The 26,637-nt window shown below is 41.1% G+C and overlaps 1 protein-coding gene across 2 annotated transcripts in view; it reads left to right on the forward strand.

Annotated features, from left to right (window-relative positions):
• GRM1 (glutamate metabotropic receptor 1) overlaps positions 1-26,319 on the forward strand; it is a 266,796-nt gene extending 240,477 nt beyond the window's left edge. Inside the window, exons 9-10 of one of the 2 annotated variants that reach the window (XM_005280420.5) lie at positions 3,577-3,661; positions 25,175-26,319. In XM_005280420.5, coding sequence (XP_005280477.2) covers positions 3,577-3,637 — 61 coding nt within the window. In that variant the 3' untranslated portion in view covers positions 3,638-3,661; positions 25,175-26,319. The remainder of the gene's footprint in view (positions 1-3,576; positions 3,662-25,174) is intronic. The other variant, XM_005280417.5, reaches the window with a different exon arrangement.
• Positions 26,320-26,637: the final 318 nt, after the last annotated feature.

The following is a 26,637-nucleotide window of genomic DNA, read 5'->3' on the forward strand; positions in this document are numbered from 1 at the left end:
TTTGTTTCAAAACTTCCTTCAATTAAAATAAATAAATAAATAATGTTAACAAATGCTCAAAAATGAAACAACATTTTTTCGGTGGGAAGGGGAGGCATTGGACTAAACATCTTGTTTGACCCAAAATTATTTTTATGGATTTTTTTTTCACTTTTGAGCTTTCCAAAAATCCCCAAATAATTTGTCTGACCTGAAACACTTTTGCTGCTGCTGTTTTGTTTTGTTTTGCTTTTTAAATTGCCAGAGGATTGAAAAATCCATAATTTGCACGTTCTTCTTTGGATGCTACTGCAGTATATTTGATAAATAATAACAATGCCCTGCACATTAGTCATCTTGGATGCAGGACAGATACATTCAAGTTAAGGTAGGTTGGATTAGTGGAGATAGTAATTCCTGAGTTGTGGGTGACTACATCAAGATTCACAAGCTATACAGAAATAAAACAATCACAGATAGCAATTTACACTTTCCTGCAATCTTGACACAGCTATTTGACTCATGGGATGATTAATTTACACTTAAGGAAAAATATAGTGAGAAAAGCAACTCTTCTGTCAGACCCATTCTTTGCAGCATATTTCAACAGACCTGTTACTTTTCCTGAATTCTGAGCAGCTGGCTAGAAATATTCTTATGCTTCAAAGAACTTTAGAAGAACTAAGTTAAGCAGTTAATGGACTTCATTCAGGATCCCTCTGCTCTGTTGGGATTCCCTCCAAGACTTCCACTTATCTTATTCAGAACACCTTGCCCACTTCTGGGAGAACACTTCATCCAGTTGTCTGGGATTTCAAACATTCACTTCAACTCCAGCTTGTCACTCAGGTTAGGTTTGTAACAGCTTTTTGCCCATGCTGGCCAGGCCCAGATGGAGGGGGTTTAGGGACGGGGTGATACCACAATTCCAATTCATGTCACACACCACACAGTTCATATACATTTTTCTGAGCGATTAACATCTATACTTCCTGCACCTACAGACCAATCGCTTTGCAGATTGCGTAAGGCAAGTGTATTGGTTCAGGGTGTTTCTGCCTACTTGTTTACTGTAAACATACCCACAATAGTTAGTTGTTTCAGCCAATACTTCTTCAGGCTTGTTCGGCCATTACTTGTTCAGGTGTGTCTTGTTTTATCTTAGGCCTACTTGTGTCAGCTAAGCAGCCCTACATGCTCTATCATAGGCTTCTCTCTGATAGACTCTGTGCTAGTGGACCCCTGTCTTCATTAGATAGCATTTTAAACACCTTCATTATGGTATGGCAACTCCTCATTTTAACACACAGTAGAGCTTGTTCTTTATCTACAGGATATTTGAATGGCTGGTGAGTTATCTATATCTTGCAGTGGGAGACTAGAGCTCTTAATAATGGGCTTTTAATCATGGTGTCACAGTACAAAGATGGACAGGGTACCAAATTTTTTGAAAGAAGATATATGTGATATAGGGATCGTTTGGCTTACACTGAATATTGCCACCACTTTAGTGGAATATGGCAGCCTACTTAACAGTGTCAGCAACACTGCACAACAGTTTACGACAGAATTGAAAGGAACACACCTTTCCAACACAATGTAGAGGGCATTTAGGGGGTTGTAATATCTATTTTTGATTGTGGCCAGGACACACAGCTCTTAAGATGGCCCAGCCACCATTGAGACAAAAGAATAAAGATGCTTTCTGAATGTATTAGGGAGATTTTTGATTGGGTCTGGAAGTCTGTACCCTTCCCACTTTTGTATATGAGGAATTCATTGCAAGAAAATATCCCTAGAGTGTGAAAATGGGAAAAGTCATCATGAGGATGTATCAGGCTAGGAGGAAATATAGAGTAGAAAGAAGATTCAAAAAAATCCCCCAAATGATAGCGAAATGTCTAGACTAGATCCAATAGAATCAGTTGCCTCAAAAGCAACCCGATCCCATGCCACACTTCAAAGTCAAAGGAAGTTTTGATATTGTTTTTAATGGCGTAAGACCGGATCCTTTTGTTTCATTGTGTCCTCTTTTGTATACATGGTGTGCATGCTGAAGCAATACATATGATGGAAATGTATTTAGAACTAGATTTTGGTCTCAAATAATTGGTTGCATATTGTCAAATATCTGGTAAAATCAGCCACTGTGACTGAATATACTACTGGTTCTGATTTTTAACAAGGCAATCAGCAATGAGGCATAATTCACAATGTTGTCCACTAAATATAGCAATTGGCTCTGCCAATAAACCAAGAAAATGGAAAAAAATTATAGAAACGTTGGTTGTTCTGTTAATCTGAAGCTCTATAATCTTTGTGAATTTAGTAAGGTGAAGAAGAGGTCACAGTAGCTAAGCTCCCAATTATGATTGGCTTGAAATTTCCAAATCTCAGGGATCTTGTCATTGCTGGTAAGAGTTTTAATTATTCAAGAAACTCTACGGTAGATAGTTTGAGTGCTGAGAAATAGCCCCATAGCAAATTTTACTTGCAATCTATTTATAATAGCATGGAAGTAATCTCAAGGCATTTACAGCCCCAAACCAAGTATTCATGCATTGCTGTATACATTACTCCATGGTACTGTACATCAGTGTGTTGTGAGAAAAGTTGATTTGTTTTAATCGTTAGAAGCTGAACTGAATATGCAGTATTTGTACATGCCACCCTTCGACCTTTTGTTATGGGGATAAACAAGGATATGGCAAGTGCTCACCATGACTTTCTCGTTGTGGACAAAAAATGCTGAGTTTTGTTTTGCATTTCATTTTCAACCCAACTAAAACTTTTTGCAGAATTCTGTCCCTACACTCCACTTGCAAAAGTACGTGAAATTTTTGTGGAAGCATTTTTTTTTTTTCTTTTCTTGGTTCTGTGAAAGACAGCATGGGAGCTTGCATCTGCTTTTGTTAACTATATAGCACAGCAGGGAGAAGAAATGAAAGAGCAAATTGCCTTCCATTATCTGCAGTGTTAACATCCAAAGCGACCAGTTTTCAGTTTTGAGGCATTAAATCATCTAAGAGAGCCTAAACTTTATACCTACCCTTCAAAAGCACGGTTATATCCATGAGAAACAAAGAACCACATGTAAGGAATACCAATGACTATTTACTGTAGCCAGAGTGAGAGAAAGGTAACACTGAGAAAAGCAAACTATTGAAGTAAGAGCCATAGAAGAAAAGTATGAACTAAGCATATACTTTTTTTAAAAAAGCCTATAGTAAACCTCTTAAAGGATAAGAAGAGCATACTGCTCCTTTTGTACCATTGGAGAAGGCCAGGGGAGAGTTTTCATCGAAGACTAAATGCACAGCAGCATTGCCATCTGCTATTTAAGTACTTATGGTATCAGTAGAGAGAATGAGTATAAACACCATGAGAAGCCACTTGAAAACAAGTCATGCAGTAGCAAAGGAAAAATCTTTTTGCAAGTTGCAGTACGTCACAAAATAAAGTAGAGGAGGAGGAATGGCAAGATCCAGAGAAGACTGGGACTAGATCAGGGACAGGCACCCTATTGAGTGGTACAACCACCATGTGTGTACATGTGTATAACCACTCACTGGGTGTCTTTTTCTTTTCAATCTTCAGGAAGAGGCAGCCAGAATTCTCGCCCACCAGCCAGTGTCCGTCGGCACATGTGCAGCTTTGAAAAATCCCACACTGCAGTGAATGTGTAAGAGAAGCTGCATGACAAATAGCGGTTTTACCCCTTGCTTTCTCTTTCTCATGGGTTTATCATTTCTAATAATGGGACAAATGTGGTGCATGCCATTAAGGATGGGGAATTTGCTTATGTGCCCTGTTTTGCACAATGCCTTAATCTGATTGTCCATACATTCTTTAGAGGACACGCTTGAGTAATTTTTTTAGAGCTTTCATTTTTCATTATCTTCACTTTTGTCTGTAAATGCCTACTTACAAGTTTGCAAATACATATTTCCATACTAATTTTATCTTTTTTCCATTTAGCCAGCATTTTTTCTCCCTTTTTACCATTTTGCATGGAGTTGAGATTATCCTGTGTGCTTTTGACAACTTCAGTTTCTTTAGTGGCTGACTCATGACAAGACATCTTTGCTGTGCACTGCTCTTGCTAACAGCACTTGTTAGTGAACTGCTGCTGTAGAGCCAGCAAAGAAAACATAAAACACTGGTTTGGTGGGACTCACAAAAATAGGGAAGACACGAGGAGCTTTGTATGAGATCTGCAGGATCTAGCCTATAATGGCTATTGGGTTTTTAAAGTATCTCTTTAAGGCAATGACATGAGAATTTTTTTATTCTGCATCTTATTTTTATTTAGAACCCAAAATACTGTAACAGTTTTATGGTTGGTCAAATTATTAGCTATAAACCTTTGCAGTAACCCTCTAAGCAAATATGAGACTATTGTTGAAAATATGCTAGCTGTTGTGCAAAAAGTCTGTGGTCACTCCTAGCCTTTTCCTTTATAACCCTGCTTGCTGCACCAGGGAAGACAGCGTAGTGACTAGGTGGAAGTCCACTTCTTATACACTTGCACAACAATTTTGGGCAATATACAAAGCTACTTATAATTGGGGCTACAGTTTATCTCCACCATCCCGTCAGTGAAGTATCATAGAATTTAGCATTCCAGTGTTTCTGTGCGCCTTTCAGTAGTCCATACTACTGACAAGCAGCACTAATGATAGTTTTCAGCCCTCTGATTTGTCTAGTAGAAAAAAATATGGTATGGTGCATCAGATACTGCAAGAGTATTTTGATGTAAATGGTGATGGTATTGCAGTGTTTTGTCAGCAGCCATATTTGCCTCAATGAAAGGCAAACCTTATAAAGTCAATTTAAGGATTGGCACAAATATTTTCTCATCAACTCTCACTCCAAAGATAACATGCCCTTTTTTCTGATCTAGAACAAGTCCTTCAAAGTCCCAACTGCACATCAGGGAGGATTGATTAAGAAATGGGAAGATTGATATTGACCTGCCATTAGGAGGCAAATAGAGAACTGTGCAACAATAAAAATTCTAAAAAGTGTACAAAGGTGCACTATAAAACTCTGCTATGCAAGGAAAGGCAGCAGCTTTTTTATCTTATTTTTACCCCTTTTTAAAAAATAGTAAAAAATATCCTCGGCCAGTATAAGTCAGGAGACCTACCACTAATGGAAAATCAAAAAATAAATGAGCCTTAAAAATGGCTTTTGGTGGTAATAGGTTAAGATGGGTTCATAAAGAGCAGATGATTTTCCTGAAGGGCCCCTCTTTAACTTCACCAACTCCCAGAAATTGAAATAAAGCAATAAGTACATGTGTGAATTTGAGGTCCCCTTTTTAAAAATGGAACCCTTAACTTTGCAACTCCCTCCCTTCCAGTTGTATGTAAACAGTAAACAGAGACCTGCACTTTTTCTTGATCTGGGCCATATCTAGCCTTGGGTATTTTGCACCCAGTTACAACAGCTTAGGAAGCTCCATCCCATATCCTAGAGGGAACCTAGAAATGCAGGGGCATAAAAATTAAGCATAATTAGACATATTATTTTATTTGGAAATTCAAAGAGTTTTGGGGTTTATTTTATCCAGTGTCACTCAACCACTACTAAAACTTTCAGATACACCCATATCACCCTGACTCCTTCTTGTGTCTGATTGTTTACATAGTATGGTATATAATACCACCATTTTAAAAGTGAGGTATTCTTGTGGCTTCTACAATCAGATTTTATAGCTTCTTGTGGCAACCATGTTGAGTTTGCATTCAAAACGGTGACAGAGCAGTAAGGGCAGCTTAGAACATATCTGACGGCCCTTTTAAGATTTCTTTAGTTAAATTTTGAAAAGTCAAAAGTCAGAGTATCCTGGAGAATCTTGCAGGTTAGAGATGAAAAAGACATAGGACATCACCTAGTCCATCTCTCTCCCAATGCAGAATTGTTCCCCATGTTGTCCAAGCAAATGTCTGACTCAATCGGCCTTCACCTTTTCTGTTAGAAGACTGTTCCACATGCTAATAGAACTCACTATCAGGAAGTTTTCCTGCTATTAAGAATGTCATGCAGTCTGAAGTGGCTCATAACCATGAGTGCCAACCTCAGGGTAGACTGTCAGAACCAGGGCAGACTCCCCAAACTGCTGGCATGTTCCATAAATTATATTTCACCAAGCCACTAACAAATGTGAACTCTTGGATGACTAAATCAGTCTTATCCTGGAGTCCCAGCCAGTCCCCTTAAGCTCTCCAGTTTATCTTGGAACCCAGGCAAGCAGGAGTCAGTGATAAATGGTCACTTACCCCAAAAATCACAAAATATTCAGGTTGTTCCCAGTCCCAAGAGAGCAGTCACTTACTCCAGATCAGTTGGTACCCTAAATCTTACACCAAAGACAACGCCTGTACCAATCCTGTAATAAACTATTTTAAAGGTAATGTTTTAAAGGTAACTAGGAAAAAGTAATGTTATTTACAGGTTAAAGCAAGCAAACATATGCACACAAGTGAGTTGCAATCTAAATCCTAATAGTGACAGAGTTGTAGTGATCTGTCAATTCAAAAGGTCTTTCCTGGGGGATCTCTTGCTTCAGTTTAGAGTGTCTGGCTCTGTGAGAGTTCAAACAGCAAAGAGACCTTTATCTTTTACGTTTAGTCTTCCAGTCTACAAGACAAGCTCCCTTGCACATAGCATCTCCAAGGTATAATAGGGCCATTTCACCAGTCCTTTGTGCTGCAATGTTCCTTAATGGCCCATTTAATCTTGATAGCGCTCTTGAATGGTGGTGGTGGGGACGATTCCCAAGCCTGGGTTCACAAGTTCAGAGTAAATATTTTCAGAGTTATAAAGCACAGCTTACATAGTTTCTTATAGCATGGAATACTGGCATTACAAGTGAGAATAATGTATCACTTGTCTAAACATTAAATACAGTCTTATAAGACTAATACCTATTTTGAACAAAGCTAACATACAGGTGAGCTGGTTTGGTTTCCAGCTATGAGTTTGTCAGTTCTTACCTAATGCCTATGGCCTTGGCCAGAGCTGACACTTGGTTTACTAGTGTCACATAGCCAAAACTGTGGCTTTGCTAATTTCATCCCATGGCTTTCAGCTATATGTTGCGGTACCACACTACATAATTACTCCCATCCTTGATGGTAAAGCCCTTTAGATATTTGAAGTCTGTTTCATGATGTCTGGCCAACTTATGCATATTTAGCTATCTTAATCTTCCTTTATATGCCATCCCTTCCAGATTCTGATAATTTTTGTTCCTCTTCTCTGAAACCTTCCAGTTTCTCCATATCTTTCTGGTAATATGGTGACCAGAACTGATTTGGTTTTGCACAAGAGCCATAAGACCCATTGGAATCAATGACAAAACTCTTATTAACTTAAGTAGTATATGACTGGTCTACAGGAAGTGACTGTTACTTCCATGCTCCATGGCAGGGGTCCCCAACGCGGTGCCCGCGGGCGTCTAAGTGCGCCCGCATACTGGTCAGCTTTTTTTTTTGCTCTGCCGGCAGCACTCGGCTTTTTTATTTTTTTTTTGACGCCCGCCAGATGAAAAAGGTTGGGGACCACTGCTCCATGGAGTGATGCTTTTGTATATGCAAAGTCCATAGGTATTTTTCTATCCATGTCACCTTGCAAATTCATGGCAGATTTGCTATTCAGTATCAGCCCCAAGTCTTCTTTAGCATTATTGCTTTCCAGACCTCCATCTCCCACTAATGTTAAATTATCTTTCCTCAGCTGTGTTATTTTGCATTTTTCCAAACTGAGCTTCACTTAGTTATTTTCTGTCTATTTCTAAGCTCTCTAAGTTCCTTTACGTTATCTCCCAGTCTTAAACGGTGTTCTCTGCTTTTCCCATTTTAATATCAGTGGATTTCATTAATATGCTGCTTAGTCTCTTTTCTAAACTATTAATGGAGATATTAAATATGAACTGAATCAGCCCTAACTCTGCTCCCCATGGTATCCCACAACTTAATACATTGCTATAGTTAATGGCCTTTTAGTCAGTTTTAAGTCTGTGATGATGTTACTAACCAAGCCAATTTGAATTCATTTTTAAATTCAGGTTTTATAAGCAACAGCACCACACACTTTTACTAAAATTTAAACTTGTGGAGCCAAATTTTCATCTGGTGCAAACCGACCATTTCATTTATGTGAAGAGACCTATGTTGATTCACATCACTTCAAGATCTGGCCCATTACGACTACTGCATTCCCTTCATCTACTAACTTTGCAGTCCTGTCAACAACAACAACTTTGTCTAGCAAGAGTTATTTTTTCTAAATTTACTCTACTTATTGCTCATTGCTCAATAATCCCCCAAGTAGGACCTGTTCTTTCTCTGCACTACAATTCAGAACTTTGTGTTAGTCAGAAATCTGGTCAAAAGGCGAAAATCTGGTCAAAAGGCGGGGGATAGCTCAGTGGATTGAGCATTGACCTGCTAAACCTAGGGTTGTGAGTTCAGTCCTTGAGGAGGCCACTTAGAGATCTGGAGCAAAATCAGTACTTAGTCCTGCTAGTGAAGGCACGGGGCTGGACTCAATTACCTTTTGGGGTCCCTTCCAGTTCTGTGAGATAATATATGGAGATATACCTATCAGATTCACAACAAATATTTTCACAAATGAAAGCATTGACTTACTTTCACTTTGATTCCCTGCTCTTCGTTTTCTTGAGTATTTGGAGGATTTGCCTTGTATTCAGGAAAAATATTCACAATTCTGAACTTTTCATGAATTTTTAGCACAAATGATTTCTCAGAAATGCATAAGTAATTATTCATTATTATTCTTTAATATTTGCTATCCATCTTGGGAGCTGAAACAATGCCCTGTGATTTAAGTGACACTCACAGTGTAAATAAATAGTCAAAGACAGCAGTTCACAAACAACCCATAAAGTCTGGACATTATTTGGTGAACCTTCCCAAACAACCAACACAATTATAGGGCAACACAATTATAATTCACTCTTCGCTAGACAGATAGTTGAAAAGAGGAAGTGGTCTTGTATTTCAGGTGAAGTTGATTCAAACTACTAAAAATGAATGCTAGTGATAATAATTAGCAGTCTGCACTTCTTAGCTATTAACTAATTAATCCTCCCAGCACTATTGCTAGTAAGTAAGGTCTTGTCTGCACACAACTTGGGCCACTTTAACTATACCTTACACTTAAACCAGAACAACACACCCCTAGGGTGAGTGCACTTACACTGGTATAAAAGTGCGTATACTGATACAACTTATTACTATATGGGAAGGGGAATAAGTTTCACTAATATAAGCACATTTTACACCAGTGTCCACATCAGGAGCTGTATAGGTATAACTAATTCGGTAGAAAACAAACAAAAAACCCACATCCCTAACCAACATAGTGATTGATACCCAGTACAAAATTTGTGTATAGACCAGGGTTAAGCCGTATAATATTGTTTGACAGACAGGATAAGTAGTGCAGAGAGGCTGGAAGACTTGTCCAAGTGAGTCAATGTCAGAGCAGGGGTTAGAATTCAGTGATTCTTGGCTTGTGTTCCCACACTCAGAACACTAGACTAAGTCTCTCCCTAGACTGTACTTCGCCAGCCAGGGTCTGAGTTTGAACATTTTGTATATACCCACTTTTTAATCAAATAGTTTCAAAGATATATTTAAAATAGCCCTCTAAATTACATAGAACATTAAATCTCCCATGTGCATGGAAAGCAATTTGTTTTGTGCTACAAAAAAAAAAAAGAAAGGTTAGTTTAATTTACTAAACTTCCAGAAATGCCAGTGGGAGGTTAAAATCTGCTCTAATTATACAGCAGCACAGAGAGTACTGGAGTCAGACAGTGAAAACTGTTGTGACAGTCTCTTATTACTGAGCTAGAAATTACATTGTAAATGGACTAAAACCAAAATAGTCTGTGATTTCCTCCTCTTGGTGATAATCAAGTACACTAAACAGACAAAGACCTGAACATGTGCTATAATGAGATTTTGACAGCATGTATCTACCTCACTCTTGGGAAAACCCCTCTATTAGGTTGAGAGAAAGAGATGAGCCCATAGTGAGCATGCCTCAAATATCAATCTTGCAGAGAAAAGCTACCAGATGTGGCCCATTAGGTTAAGAGACTCCGGGTTTCATTAGGCCAGAGTCAATGTTGCCAAACTGGGATACAAGATTTGGAGATGAGACTAATGTTTTTTTCCTTTGTCCCTTATCCCCTTTGATGCCAGAGATACTTTACTCTAGAGACTATCTTGATGGAAGTAGCATTGTGAACGATTCATTGTCCTGACGTGAAGGAAAGACGAGTATGTTCTGCTAGCCTTCCTAGGATGGGAAAGACAACTGCACTAAGAAGAGACTTCACTTGCTATACAAATTGCTTCTTTAGTGGCTGAAAGGGCTGGTAACCTGTACATGAGGGGTGTGGTGGTAACCCTTGTACAAAGATATCTGCTTCGGCACTGTCCTAGAATAACATCCCTCCCTCGCAGCAGGGTTAGTTCTGCGATATAAATGGTCAAATGGCCCCAGCTCTGCCACTAAGGGGTTCTTTGCTTGATGATTGGGCAGTAGCTGACATTCACCTTCTGAAATGCTGATAAGACAATAAATCAAAAATAGAGAAGGTTTGAACTGTCTCAGTACCTTGGATTTTGGTTTGGGCCTATCTTTTATTGATGGATTTGATAGCCATGTCTCAAGCTGCATAAAAATAATTCAGGATTTATAAATTCATAGAGTTTAAGGCCAGAAGGGACCATTGGATCATCTAGACTTACTTGTATATCACAGGACATTACACGTCACCTAGTTGCCCCTATATTGAGCCCAAAACTTTTGTTTGGCTAAAGCATATGTTCCAGAAAGGCATCCAGTCTTGAACTGAAAACAAGAGATTGAGAATTCACTGCTTCCCCTGGTAGCTTGTTCACATGGTGAATCATCCTCACTGGTAAAAATGTGTGCCTTATTTCTAATTTGAATTTGTTTGGATACCGCTTCCAGCCATTGATTCTTGTTCTGCCTTTCCCTGCAAGATTAATGAGCCCTTCAGCCTAGTTATGAAATTTCCTGTATACTAGTAATAAATCAAATAATATGAGGCATAGGCCAAATCTACTGTATTCCCATCCCAGCATGATTAGATACTCCCCTTCTCCCCTGGGTGTTTGGAGAGGCTAACAAATCAGGGCTTTGGCATATTGCGGGGAGAAGCAGAGTGAATTCCAAAGCTAAGGATTCAGAAAATGCATGTATCACCTTCTCTTAAACGTAGAGGGATCAAGCCCAGGTTCCTTTACTGATTACATCTGTAACAATATCAGACAAATAAAGAGGCAGTCACCCATGAGACAAACCATTTATCTTAATATATCTATCTATATGGTTCCCATCACCGTAACATCACTCAAAAACATTCATGAATTTATCTTTACAAATATAGGGAATTATTATGCATTTAGTAATCAAAGCAAGAAGAAATTTAGGTGACTTGTCCCAACATCACACAGGGAGTATGCAGAAAAGCTGGCATTTAGGGCTTATGAATTAAAACTATCACTTCGAATTCTCTGTGAAAAGATATTGGCAGCCAGTGCAGCTTATGGTGTCCAAATTACTTAACAGAGGAGCATATGGAGAACACACAAAAAGGAAAAATCCTGGGGTTTATTCCTAGAATACACAAATTGCCCAAGACATATCTGATGTGGAAAGGAAGGAGAAACTGCAGCTCACTCAAAACATGTCCCAGGCAGTAAAGCACAAATAAGCTCATCTTAGTTGTGTCAACAGGACATGCGTGAAATTGCCTGAACATTCAGCATAGAGACAGTCTTAGCTGCAGGGATTTAGAGAAATGGTATTCAGAAGATATGTTGTACTGGGTAGACATTGCGTTAAACCTGTAGCTCCTGGATGATTCAAAGGGCTTTATGTCATCAAAATCTTGCAAAGCACTGAGCTCAACCTGATGACTAGCTCTTAGAAGGGTTGTTAGAAAACCTGCAGTTAACAAACAATAAATAGATTTGATTAATTTTCTTGTCACCAAACCTACTACAAACAGCAACTGTGCAAATAACAGTTCCGTTTTGAGGCAAAACTCAGTGTCATGCCCTTGGGTAGGGGAAAAAATGGGCTGTATATTGAAAAAGTACAGTCAGAGTAGTGATATCATCATGGTCAGCTGTTGAGCTTCACAAATGGGGTCTGCAATTTGTGGGACAGACCAAACATTTACCACAGGACTGTGGTATGTTCTGCTGTCTGAGTTAATTGATTTGTGCTCAGCCATCTGTGCCTATTCTTAGGCCAAATTAGAAGAGTAAAGTACAGTGTTCTCTCTACTGGTCTGCTTTGGGGGAAAAACCCAGTATACCAAGGTTTTTTCCTCTTTCTGGCAAAAGATAGGGAGGGCAGAAAGAAAAGACCCACCACTCACCTTTGGAACACGTGTGGTCAGAGAACAGAGCTGTAAATCCTCCTCCTAGCCACAAGGGAGTGTCACCTTAAATCTTTTTAACTCGGTTCTCATACATTAGGTGATTACTGTGCAGCATTAAGATTGTGACCCTTAAAGTGACACACCATATCGGAGAGGACCCTTACTCAGTATATTTTTGACAGCGCCTATCCACCGTTCATCACTACAGTTCTTTTTCTTAAAGGCTGAAGTTTGTATCACCTCTTCTGGATAGTCTGTGTGAAGTCTAAAAAGACAATGGTCATAGTACATTGTTTTATCAAAAATAAAAAATCAGAAAAACCAAAATAATTATATGCATGAAATTTATATTTTTACCCTCAACAAAAGCTAGTCGACCTCTACCTCGATATAACGCTGTCCTCGGGAGCCAAAAAATCTTACCGCGTTATAGGTGAAACCGCGTTATATCGAACTTGCTTTGATCCACCGGAGTGCGCAGCCCCCCCCCCCCCCCGGAGCACTGCTTTACCGCGTTATATCCGAATTCGTGTTATATCGGGTCACGTTATATCGGGGTAGAGGTGTAAATATAGGCCCTATTAATGTTGTTTCAGGAAAATAAGCAAGACTTGCATTTTTATTGCATTGATGCCTGTCTGGTCCAGTTTGACTCTTCCTCACCTTTGACCCTTCTTTGGAGGCAGTAGGTCAAAAACAAAGCCTGTTTACAGCTGTCTTGTGTGAATGACATTTTCAGTTAAACCTTTCAGATTATTTTGATCTGCACCTGCATCCTGTCACCATTCCCACAAATATAGGCTCCAAAGCAGGGTTTATGGAACAATTTGTATAGTGGGGGTGCTGAGAGCATTGAACCAAACTGTAAACCCTGGATATGATGGAAACCACTTCAAGCACCCCTAGTTCCAACTCCTATGCTCCAAAGAGGAGATAACACTTAGACAGATAACATCACATCTAGTCAGAGTTATGTGCACTCTTGGGGAGGAGCTGGTGGTTGTGGTACATGTAGATAACAATGACGTCGGGAAAGGTATTAGAGACCAAACTGGAGGCCAAATTGAGGCTGCTAGGTAAGAGATTAAAGTCCAGGACCCTCCAGGCTGGCATTCTTTGAAATCCTTCCAGTTCCGCGTGCAGAGCCAGTTAGACAGGCAGAACTGCAGAGTTTCGATGCGTGGATGAAATGATGGTGTAGGGCAGAGGTAATGCCTGGGGGGCCATGTGGGTTCACATCTCCCCCCCCAAAAATTTTCTGCTTGGCTTCTACTGAGCATGATCACATGGACTGAGCATGCTCAGTAATGTGGCTGAAGACAGCTGTCCTCACTCTGCCCCTCCACCCCCACTATCTGCAGGCACAGTTGTCTCTAGTAGGAAGTAGGGTTTTCGGTTTAGTAGGAACTGGGGAACCTTTGGGAAAAGAGGAGCTTATATAGGAAGGATGGGCTTCACTTAAACCCAAATGGAAGCAGATTGCTGGCATGTAAAATTAAAATGGTCGTAGAGAAGTTTTTAAACTAAGGGCTGGGGGAAAGTTCCGACAGGAACACATGGTTCAGACAGAGACATCCTGTAGGTGAGGATCAGTTAACAAGGATTCTCTATATCATAGTAAAGAGGAAAGGATAGAAATTGATAAAGTACAGGTAGGAGCTGAAGAGAAACCGTCAAGTGAAAGAGTCCTATTCTATCACATGAAGGCAGACAACTAAATATGGACAAAATTTATAATTGCTTGTATACAAATCCAAGAAGTCTAAATACTACTAAGCAGGGCTGTAACCAAGGCGGGGGCAAGCAGGACATCTGCCCAGGGCACAAAGCCATGGAGGCAGAGAAAAGGGGCAGCGTGTGGGGGCATGTGGGGTCATCCCCCCCCCCCCACCAGATTTCTGCCTTCCATTTAGCACAGAGGTTTTCAAACTGTGGGGGCGGGGGCACACCACAGTTTCTAAACCATCACCTCCTTTCAGGAGCTGGCAGATGAGAAGCTGGTGGGAATCACCCGGTCCGCTTGTGCCAGGACACTCGCTTGCTGGCTGCTTGGCAGCCCTTCCTGCCCTGTTCCCCGAGCCAACCCGCCTCTGCACTGCCGGGTGCTGCCCAGGCAGGGCGGGTGGCACAGCTCCAAGCTGTGCCCCAACTTGCCCTTTCCTGTCCCCAAAAGGAGCCTGGCGCCAACCGGTGACACCCCCTGGAGCCAGCCCCTGCCCGCGGAGACTGGCTGCTATGAGATGCTCCCCAAGGCAAGCATCTCATGGCAGCCAGGCTCTCATGGACAGGGGCCAGCTCCAGGGGGTGTTGCCAACTGGCACCAGGCTCCTTTGTGGGAGAGGCAAGAGTGTGTCAGAGGTGCAGCTAAGAGCTGTGCCAAGCGCCTGGCCGTGAAGAGGCGGCCCGGCTTGGGGAGCAGTGTAGGGAGGGCTACCAGCCAGCCAGCACCCCAGCTCCCACAGCACAGAAAGCCAGGGATACACCCCACAGTTTTAAAACTTCTGTGCTAAATGTAAGGCAGAAATCTGGTGGGGGGGAACATGTGACCCCCGGGACCCTCCCCCCATGTCGTTGCTAGGGGGAGCAAATATGCTTGCTTGCCCCAGGCACTAAAATAACTAGTTACAGCTCTGATACTTAGATGGGTGAACTTGAGTGCCTAGTATTAAATGAGGATGTTGAGATAATAGGCATCAGAGAAACTTGGTGGAATGATAATAATTAATGGGACACAGTAATGTCAGGGTACAAAATATATAGGAATGACAGAGTAGGTAGTGAGGATGGGGGAGTGGCACCATATGTGAAAGAAACAGTGGCAAATGTAGTAAAAATCTTAAATGAATTAAACAGTACCATAGGATCTCTATGGATAGAAATTCCACGCTTGAATAATAAGACGATAGCAATAAGATTATACTATTAACAACCTGACCAGGATGGTGATGGTGATTTTGATATGCTCAGGGAGATTAGAGAGGCTGTAAAAATAGAAAACTCAATAATAATGAGGAATTTCAACTATCTCCATATTGACTGGGTACATGTCATCTCAGGATGGGATGCAGAGATAAAATGTCTAGGCACAATTAATGACTGCTTCTTGGAGTAGCTAGTCCTGGAACCAACAAGGGAAGAGACAGTTCTTGATCTTGTCCTTGGTGGCGCATAGGATCTGGTCCAAGAAGTGAATATAGCAGAACCACTCAGTAATAGTGATCATAATGTAAATTTAACATCCTTGGTGGAGGGAGAGGGAATACCAAAGAAGCCCACCACAGTAGCATTTAACTTCAAAAGGGGGAACTACAGAAAAATGAGGAAGCTAGTTGAATGGAAATTAAAAGGAACAGTCATGAGTGAAATATCTGCAAGCTGCATGGAAACTTTAAAACATCATAATAGAAGCTCAAATTAAATGTATTCCCCACATTAAAAAAAAAAAAAGTAAGAGGATCAAGAAAATGCCACCATGGCTAAACAACAGAGTAAAAGAGGTGGTTAGAGGCAAAAAGGCATCTTATAAAAACTGGAAGTCAAATCCTACTGAAGAAAATAGAAAGGAGCATAAACTCTGGCATGTCAAGTGTAAAAATATAAATAGCTGGCCAAAAAGAATTTGAAGAGCAATTACCAAAAGACACAAAAACTAGCAGCCACTTTTTTTTAAGTACATCAGAAGCAGGAACCTTACCAAGCAAGCAATGGGGCCACTAGACAATCAAGGAGCTAAAGGAGCACTCAAGGAAGACAAGGCCATTGCAGAGAAGCTAAATGAATTCTTTGCATCAGTTTTCACTGCAGAGAATGTGAGGGAGATTCCCACACCAGAGCCATTTTTTTTAGATGAGAAATCTGAGGAACTGTACCAGATTGAGGTGTTGATCGAGGAAATTTTTCAACAAATTGATACATTTAACTAATAGTTCACGAGCTATAAGCCCAAGGGTTCTGAAGAAACTCAAATATGAAATTGCAGAACTACTAACTGTGGTATGTAACCCATCGCTTAAAATAGGCCTCTGTGCCAAATGACTGGAAGAAGATAGCTAACGTAACACAATTTTTTTTAAAAAGTTCCAGAGGTGATCCTAGCAGTTACAGGCTGGTAAGCCTAACTTCAGTACTGGGCAGATTGGTTAAAACTACCGTAAAGAACAGAATTATCAGATACATAGATGAACACAATATGTTGGGGAAACATCAACACAGCTTTTGTAAAGGGAAATCATGTCTCACAGATCTACTAGAATTCTCTGAAGGGATCAATCATGTGGACAAGAGTGATCCAGTAATTGGACTGTCAGAAAGCCTTTGACAAGGTCCCTCACCAAAGGTTCTTAAGAAAAGTAGGTAGTCATGGGTTAAGAGAGAAGGTCCTCTCATTGATCAGTAACTGGTTAAAAGACAGGAAACAAAGGGTAGGAATAAATGGTCAATTTTCACAAGAAAGAGGTCAATAGCAGGGTTCTATGGGAATCTGTATGGGGACCAAGGTTATTCAACATATTCATAAAGTATCTGGAAAAAGGATAAATAATGAGGTGGCACTGTTTGCAGACAATATACAAAATTAATCAAGATAGTTAAGTCCAAAGCAGACTGCAAAAAGTTACAAAGGGATCTCACAAAACTGAGTGGCTGGCCAAAAAAAATGGCAGATGAAATTCAGTATTGATAAATGCAAGGTAATGCACATGGGAAAACATAATCCCAACTATACATAAAAATGATGGGATCTAAATTAGCTGTTACCACTACTGAAAGAGATTTTGGAGTCATCATGGATAGTTCTCTGGAAACAGCTGCCCAATGTTCAGCAGCAGTCAAAAAAGCTAACAGAATGTAAGGAATCATTAGGATACGGATGGCTAAAACAGAAAATACCATAATTCCACGGCACACCCATACCTTGAATACTGTGTGCAGTTCTGGATGCCCCATCTCAAAAAAGATATATCAGAATTGGAAAACAAAAATGATTAGCGGTATGGAACAGCTTCCATATGACCAGAGATTAAAAAGACGGGTACTGCTCAGCTTGGAAAAGAGACAACTAAGGGAAGATAAAATAGAGGTCTATGAAATCATGAATGATGCAAAGAAAATGAATAAGGAAGTGTTATTTTCTCCTCCATATAACACAAGAACCAGGGATCACCCTATGAAACTAACAGGCAGCAGGTTTAAAACAAACGCAAGGAAATACTTCTTGACATAACACACAGTCAGCCTGTGCAACTTGTTGCCAGAGGATTTTATGAAGGCTGAAAGTATAACTGGATTAAAAAAAGAATTAGATAAGTTCCTGGAGGATAGGACCATCAATGGCTATTAGCCAAGATGTCAGAGATGCAACACCATGCTCTTGGTGTCGCTAAACCTCTGACAGCCCGATGCTGGGACTGGATGACAACGGATGGATCACTGGATAATTGAACTTTTCTGTTCATTCCCTTTGAAGCATCTGGCATTGCCCATTATGAGAAGACAGGATTCTGGGCTAGGTGCGACCATTAGTCTGACCCAGTATGGCCGTTCTTATGTTCTTAACAATCTCTTATGACATGGTCTGTATGTGTCCCAAATGAATTCAGGATAGTACTCATTGCTTTGAATGAACAGTTTAGGTTCCTGTTTTTCCTGTACTGTTTTATGTTTTATAGTTCGCTTTAAGGTGTGTGCATTCAGTAGTTTTCTCCCAACCCCACCTTCACTTCTGAATTCCAAATAACCATGATCAAGGTGCCTGATCTTAGTTCTAGAATAACAACTGCTCTGCTGCATGTTAAATGTTTTGACAGGATGCACTAACCTGAATCCAATTCCCTGACTGACTTCCTTCTGGATTTAAAGTGACAAAGTTCACATATTTATATGATTCCCTTGCATTATTACTTGTGTATCAAATATGAATTATTAACAGATTAACAGTAAATTGACATGATGGAAGATAATAAATAGAAAAAAGGGGTAAGAGGATGAGAAATTGAGTGAAGTAGTAAAGTGGAAAACAAGAGTGAGAGGATGGGACCCTCTTAAGGCTACCAAAATTCTAAAGCTAGTTCAGACATAATTAACATAATCAGCAGAGGGTGAAATCCTGATCCCATTTAAGTAAATGGCAAACCTCCCATAGACTTTAGTAGAAACAGGATTTCACCCAGAGAGAGTAAACCGAAGGGAGTGAACGAGTAGTTATTACATATTTTGGTGGTGGAGTTGCAAGTTAGTTTGATTATCATATGGTTGTTGGTTTGGTTTCTTTTAGTATGTGTTGGAGGCATAGTGGAGGGCAGAAGCAGGAGTTTTAGTGAAGATCTGGATTTGAGGCGAGCAGGCAATAATGTGATAGGGAGGGAAATTAATGGAGTAGGAGGAAGAGGTAGATGAAGATGGAGCTAGGGAGTTCCTGGCAGTGTCAATTTTTGCCTGTCATGTAATATTCAAGATCTTGGGCACACAATGAGGTAAAAGGCTAAAGGGGTGGTTTGAGGAGTGAATCAAAGATGGGAATAGAGACACACCAGAGGTTAGGAATGAGGGAGTAGATCAGGGGTCGGCAACGTTCGGCACGCGGCTCGCCAGGGTAAGCACCCTGGCGGGCCGGGCCGGTTTTATTTACCTGCTGACGCAGCAGGTTTGGCCGATCGCGGCCTCCACTGGCCGTGGTTCACCGTCCTGGGCCAATAGGGGCGGCAAGAAGTGGTGTGGGCGAGCGATGTGCTGGCCGCAGCTTCTCGCCACCCTCATTGGCCCGGGACAGCGAACCCCGGCCAGTCGGGGCCGCGATCCAGCCAAACCTGCTGCGTCAGCAGGTAAATAAACTGGCCCGACCCGCCAGGGTGCTTACCCTGGCGAGCCGCATGCCAAACGTTGCCGACCCCTGGAGTAGATGATGATAATGAAGTCTACTTAGCATGAGAGAGAGCAGAGTTGAGAAATGAGAACATGAACCGTGCTGGAGGAAATCTGTGTGGGAATGAGAGAGAGCAGCAAAATCAATGACAGGTTTCAGAGTAGCAGCCGTGTTAGTCTGTATCCGCAAAAAGAAGAACAGGAGTACTTGTGGCACCTTAGAGACTAACAAATTTATTAGAGCATAAGCTTTCGTGGACTACAGCCCACTTCTTCGGATGCATATGCATATGCACTAAAACTCCTGCTTCTGCCCTCCACTATGCCTCCAACACATACTAAAAGAAACCAAACCAACAACCATATGCATATGCATCCGAAGAAGTGGGCTGTAGTCCACGAAAGCTTAGGCTCTAATAAATTTGTTAGTCTCTAAGGTGCCACAAGTACTCCTGTTCTTCTTTTAGCAAAATCAATGGAATTACTCGTGCTTAAAGTTAGGTATGTGTTTGAGTGATTTGCTGAATTGGGGTTTAAAGTGCATTGCTGTTAGATGTTATTTTCACATAATGTTCCCTCTTCTGTGCCCAAGATCTTGTACTTGGACTTTCAGAAAGCCTTTGACTAGGTCCCTTACCACAGGCTCTTAAGCAAGCAGTCATGGAATAAACGGGAAATTCTTTTCATGGATTGGTAACTGCTTAAAAGATAGGAAACAAGAGTGGGACTAAATGGTCAGTTTTCACAGTGGAGAGAGGTAAGTAGTGGGGTCCCCCAAAGATGTGTACTGGGACCAGTGCTGTTCAACACATTAATAAAAGATCTGAAAAAAAGGGTGAACAGTGAGGTTGCAAAATTTCCACATGATACAAAAATACTTAAGATAGTTAAGTCCAAAGCTGACTGTGCAGAATTACAAAGAGATCTCACAAAACTGGGTAACTGACTAACAAAATGGCAGATGAAATTCAGTGTTGATAAATGCAAAGTCATGCACAGTCAAAAACAACCCCAACTATACATACAAAATGATGGGCTCTAAATTAGCTGTTACCACTCAAGAAAGATCTTGGAGACATAGTGGATAGTTCTCTGAAAACACCTGCTTAATGTGCAGCAGCAGTCAAAAAAGCTAACCCAACGTTAGTAACCATTAAGAAAGGGATAGAAAATAAGGTAGAAAATATCATAATGCCACTATATAATGTGAATAAGGAAGTGTTATTTACTCCTTCACATAACACAAGAACCAGTGGTCACCCGATGAAATTATTCAGCAGCCGGCTTAAAACAAACTTAAGGAAGTACTTCTCCACACAACACACAGTCAATCTTTGGTACTTGTTACCAGGGAATGTTGTGAAAGCCAAAAGTATAACTAGGTTCAAAAAAGAATTAGATAAGTTCCTGGAGGATCGATCCATCAATGGTTATTAGCCAAGATGGTCACGGAAACAGCCCTATGCTCTGGGTGTCCATAAATCTCTGACAGCTAGAAGCTAGGGCTGGATGACAGAGGATGGATCACTTGATAACTGCCCTGTTCTGTTCACTCCCTCTGAAGCGTTTGACCCCAGCCACTGTGAGAAGATTGGCTTGTGGGCTAGTTGGTCCATTGCTCTGACCCAGTATGGCTATTTTTATGTTCTTTATAAGTCTCCCCCAGCATAATTTTGCTATCCCCTAGTTCTCACGTTCACGGTGATTTTCCTCTTTATAATACACATCTTATTACAAACACCACACTTAATTCCCAGAACAGCCCTATCATGAGGGAGCATTATACTTCCATCAGTTATGGGTATTTTATTTACACAAATTGTTCTCTTAACTTGGATGTGATGTCTCAAAAATAATCATCCTTATGGTCACTCAGAAATTCTTTTTGCATGTTCCTTAGAGTATCATGCAGAATGCAGTGCCGACATATGTAGAGAATTGCATCAAACTCAATGGCAGACCAAATGTTTTTCTATGGGAAGTGTTTTTATAAAACGTTGTATATTAAAATGTTACTTCTGTGGATATAAAATCTTCTGCCTCTAACATTTTCAGTTATTTGACTTGCTTATGTTTACAGCATTTTAAAAACAAAACATAACACAGCTCATATTGATCATAACTGTGACAGTCTGCAGAATATTTTTTAAATCTTCCTCATCTTTTCACCATTTACTATAAAGCTTGTATTCTTAAGCACTGGGAAATTTCCACTTTTTTTTTCTAGCCAAAACTATAGGTCCAATCATATCCATACTTTGGATGTATGAACATTGTGATTGGCTCCTGTGGGGCAAACCAAACCTTGTCTACAAAACCCACCCCTTGGCTCTAGATCTGAATTTTGCAGCACAGATCTATCTCAAATTCTTTTTTCTCCTGGAATATTTGCACCGAAATAGAAAATGGCATGTCGCTTTGTACATTTCTCCTTCCCATACCCCAAATATACAGGGTTGTATTCTGCACCATTTTCCTACCATTGCCACAGAGCTGCATTTTGTCACTGTAGTTTTCACAAAGTTTAAGCAGTGATATCTTGTTATATGAAAAACCGCATTGGGGAGGAATCTGTGCAGGAGAAAAACAAAACATTCAGGATCATTTTTCTGGAGTAGGGACTAGTAGGTAAAACCTTGTCAGGATTGCTCTGGTGGAGCTGTGCTGACAGGGACAGCCACATGGGGTCAGGAGGCAGTACAGAGGTACAGGGCTTCCATGTGGATTGCCTTGGACCTCCATTGAAATCACAGGGTTTGGACCCCTGTTTATTCCTCTAGAGAGCAAACCCTTCCTCCTGAGATAAGAACTCAAAAGTAGCGCTGTATGGGGAATCTTAGTTTTTCTCCTCCCCTGAGCCTCCCTGCAGAAGTGGTTGATCTATCTACAGTAACTATTTCTATTGGTTTTGTCAGCAATGAGAATATTTGTGCTTGGTTCTGTTGATCGCCATTCTGTAATGTGTGCTATAACTGCTGAGGTACTGTTCCCCTCCAGGCACTACTTCCAGGGATGGGGGAGAAAGATAGGAAAGCACAGTTCTTTGGTTCATTGCATTTTGGTTCCTCTTCTGAGGATAAGAACACAGGCTAGGTCCTCAAGTTTTCACTCTCCCCAAAAGCCCCATTTAGAATGCTTCGACAGAGTTCTGCTTAAGCAAGGATTTGGAATATTTGACCCAGGATGATTATATAGCTGTGTGACCAGGTTCCAATGGGGGCCAGCTGTGGTCACTCAATTAGAGTGAACTGCAAAGAATGGGGCAGACACTCCCCATAAAACTGGTGGATATTCCAATACTTAGATTCACAAAACCAGCATAAAACAGCTTCCTTATTACCTCACTGGTTACTCAGAAGTCCAAACAACACAGTTCCCTTAAAGTGATCCAGCCTCAGGCCTCCATCCAGGTACCTAAGTCAGATATGATGAAGATTCCTGAAAATCTTATTTCATCATATAAAAGAAAAGGTTCTACCAATCCCAAAGGATCGGACACATTACCTCCCAGGTTATTGAATATTCTAGATCTTACCCAAATACTAACCAAATTATTAAGTAAACTAAAATTTATTAAAAAACAAAAGAGAGAGAATGGTTAAAAGATCAGTATACACACAGATATGAGTTCAATTCACTGAGGTTCAGTTTCATAGCAGAGATGGTGAGTTCTGTAGTTGCGGAGTTCTTTCAGAAATAGTTCATAGATTATAGTCCAAAATCATTGCAGGGTGTTCCAGCTTAGGACTGAGATCTCAGTCCTTTTGCCTAAGCTTCCCCGGTATGAAGCCTCAAGCAGATCTGAGATGACAGAATCAGTTCCCAAGGATCTTTTACACAATTTCATGTCCTCTTTGACAAGTTGGAAGTTCCTCCGGGAACAAAAAGGTAATTAGGATGACTTTGAAGGAGGTCCATCACCGGTACTTAGCTATAGAATTAACATAAGGCCATTTGTTTGTTCCTCCACCATTCACAGTACATTTCAAAGAGAGATGAATACCGAGATAACCCATGTTTACAATTCATTTAAATGCTAGGATGTTTTTTTGATCTCTGAATTATCAGAATACAGCATAGACAGGGACTGTTGATTGACCCTGCTCATACAAATGTAAATATACAAACATTATCCCTCCACATGTCTTTTGAGGGTTATTTATTTTGCAGGATGTTTAACCCTTTCTGGCCAGGCGTCACAAGCTGCTAGTTCCTGCACCTTTGTGAACCAACCATTTTAAATGCTAGCACTTTCTTCCCTGCTTGAAAATCATCCCTGGGTTGAGTTAAATCCACTCTGCATTGAAAATACGGGGGCATGCTCTGCAGTGACAAACAAATCAACAAACTGAACAGCTTTCTACAGTTTTTTATTTTTGCCTTTTGTCACGCTGTCTGGAATGGTTCGTGACAGTAAGTGCCTACCTCAGGGTATACTGTCAAAAACAGGGCAGACACCCCAAATTGGTGGTGTGTTCTATAATTGGATTTCACCAACGCAGCATCAAATGTGAACTCCTAGATTACTAAATCAGTCCTACCATGAAGTCACAGCCAGTCCCTTTGGGCTCTCCAGTGTATCTTGGCACCCAGGCAAGCTGGACTTAGTGATAAATGGTCACTTACACCAAAAATCACAAAATACTCAGGTTGCTCCCAGTCCCAAAAGACCAGTCACTTGCCCCAGATCAATTTGTTACATAGATCTCACACCACAGACAACACAGGTAGTAAATCCTACAGTAAACTAACTAAGAATTTATTGACTAGGAAAAAGAAATGAGAGAGTTATTTACAGGTTAAAGCAGGCAACATATATGGACAAATAAGTTCAGTCTAAGGCAGTGGTGAGCAACCTGCAGCCCACAATCAGATTACCCTGATGGGCTGCATGCAGCCCGTGGGCTGAAGGTTGCCTACCACTGGGCTAGGGTTGCAAAAGGTGAGCAAGATGTAGTAATCTGTCAGCATTAAATGCCTTTTCAGGGCTTACCCCAGGCCAACCCTGGGAATCTTTGCTTTTCTGTTTCTTTGTTCCAGCCCTTGTAAGAGTCCAAACAGCAAAGAGATGAAAAATCTTCCTGTTAGCTATTTTTATTTCCCTTTTCTGGCATTCAAATCAATGGGATGAGGCCTGGTGCATATACTTCTCCATGGGTGGATGGGGCAATTAACAAAGCTTTAGTCCTATGATGTCCCACTTAATTTTGATACGACTCCTAGATGGGTGGAGAGAGCCACTCTTCCTGTCTGAGTTCACAAATCATAAAAGTGTAGCAGAGTGTTGGATTTCCCTCTAGGAAGGCCCTCCAATCCTTTAATATCTGGGACTTTTAATGTATGTCTAAATTTGGGAGAGGGAGAGGGTGTTGGCTAACAGGACAGAAAGAGTTATTAGCAGTACCTTCTGCTATCAATATTTTAAATGCCAAGGGCTAAGACTGTGGTTTGGTTTTTTTCCATCACTTTGGAAATGTTTCATGTAAACAGCAGTCAGCATTAATTAGAACTCTGCCTGTTATTTTTCTCTGTAAGATCCAGCAAGCAAACTTAGATGTAAACCAAAATAGCTGCCATGCCTAAAATTTGGGTAACCTTTCCAGTGCCCTCAGTGTCAGGTTTTCTGTTTTGGCTGCAGGATCAGTAGCTGGCAGGGAATAATTGGATTCAGATGCAAATTGTGGTAATTGCTGCTTTTAAGATAAATCATGGTTTCTCTTCATAGTATTTCTCTGTGCCTGGTTCTGAGATTATCTGACTAGCAAGGGAACCGATTAATGAGGCAAGGCAGCCAAGTATTTCTCTAGGCTTGTTTGTTATGCTATACATGTGTGCATATTGTAAATGCAAATAAACCCATCTTTATTTTATTCATAGTTCTAATGGAAAGTCTGTGTCATGGTCTGAACCAGGTGGAAGACATGTTCCCAAGGGACAACACATGTGGCACAGACTCTCAATGCATGTAACGAGCAAGGAGACGGGATGCAATCAGACAGCAGTAATCAAGCCCCTCACTAAAAGTTACCATGGCCAAGGCAAGAGCCTGACTTTTTCAGATATCAGCAGTAAGACTCTCTACAATGTGGTGGAGGAAGAAGAGAGTGAGCCAGTGCGCTTCAGCCAGCCCAGCAGCCCTTCCATGGTGGTGCACAGGCGGGTGACAGCAACACCCCCACTTCAGGCAACGGCAGAAGAGACCAACCTGTTCTTACCTGAACAGCCCCCCAAGAGTCTGGTGCTGCAGCAGAGATATATTGTGGAGCAGGTGCAAGGCGTGGTCAACAAGTTTGCCACCGGCATTCCTGACTTCAACTCTGTGATCCCCATGCCCAATGCAGGGAATGGAGTGAGGGTCCTCTACCAGCCTCCACTGCAGCAACAGCAGGTTCTTCCTCTCCAGATGGCCATTTTCAGTGAAGAGCCAGCCTCACCGCCGGCTGACGAGGTGGAAAGCGAGAAGTTTAAGCTCATCCAGGGATATGTATACGAGAGGCCGGAGACCACGGAAGAGGAGGAGGAGGAGGAAGAGGAGCGGGCGACTAGCAAACTGACTCTGGAAGACTCACCAGCGCTGACGCCTCCATCTCCTTTCAGAGATTCGGTGGCTTCTGGCAGCTCGGTGCCCAGCTCCCCAGTTTCAGAGTCAGTGCTCTGCACCCCCCCAAACGTGACCTATGCTTCGGTCATCCTGAGGGATTATAAACAAAGTTCCTCCACCCTGTAGAATGAGGATTACATCAAGGTATGAACAAGGAGGACTTTGGCTGCTATCAACTGGAAATTGCTGGTGGGGGGTGGGGGGGAGAGAACCAAGACGTGTGGGTGGGGAAGCATGAGAAAGCAGAATGTGATGTTATATGTGATGGGACAAAAACTGTATCCTGCACTAAAAATGATCTATTTGAGGGCTTAAATTATTTAGCTGTTAAAAAAATAATGAAAGTGTTGTACTTTGAGAAGACAATAGGAAATTCTGACAAAGCACAAACCCAATAAACAACTTCTATAGCAAAAAAAAATGAGTAAACATAAAAATCACTCACACTCACACACACTCTTGGTAATGCTTGAAAATGACTCTGGATAAATGCAACCATGGATAAGTCATTAGCACATCTCATGGCTGTAATTCTTCATCTCGTACAGAAGCAGCAGACGCAAGAGCTGGAAGGGGCAGGGTGTGGCAGAAACAAGGGAAGAGATCTCTGTCTGAGAGTTTATATTTTTTCTGGTTTAGTAGGTGGGATAAAGTGCAAATGCAAGTCACTGTAGTGTGTCTGTTGGGGAAAGCAAAGATAACATGCTGACATATGATTTTAAAAGAATTTTGTCAGAAC

The sequence above is a fragment of the Chrysemys picta genome, chromosome 3, assembly GCF_011386835.1.
Source record: "Chrysemys picta bellii isolate R12L10 chromosome 3, ASM1138683v2, whole genome shotgun sequence".
NCBI classification, from domain to species: Eukaryota; Metazoa; Chordata; order Testudines; family Emydidae; genus Chrysemys; species Chrysemys picta.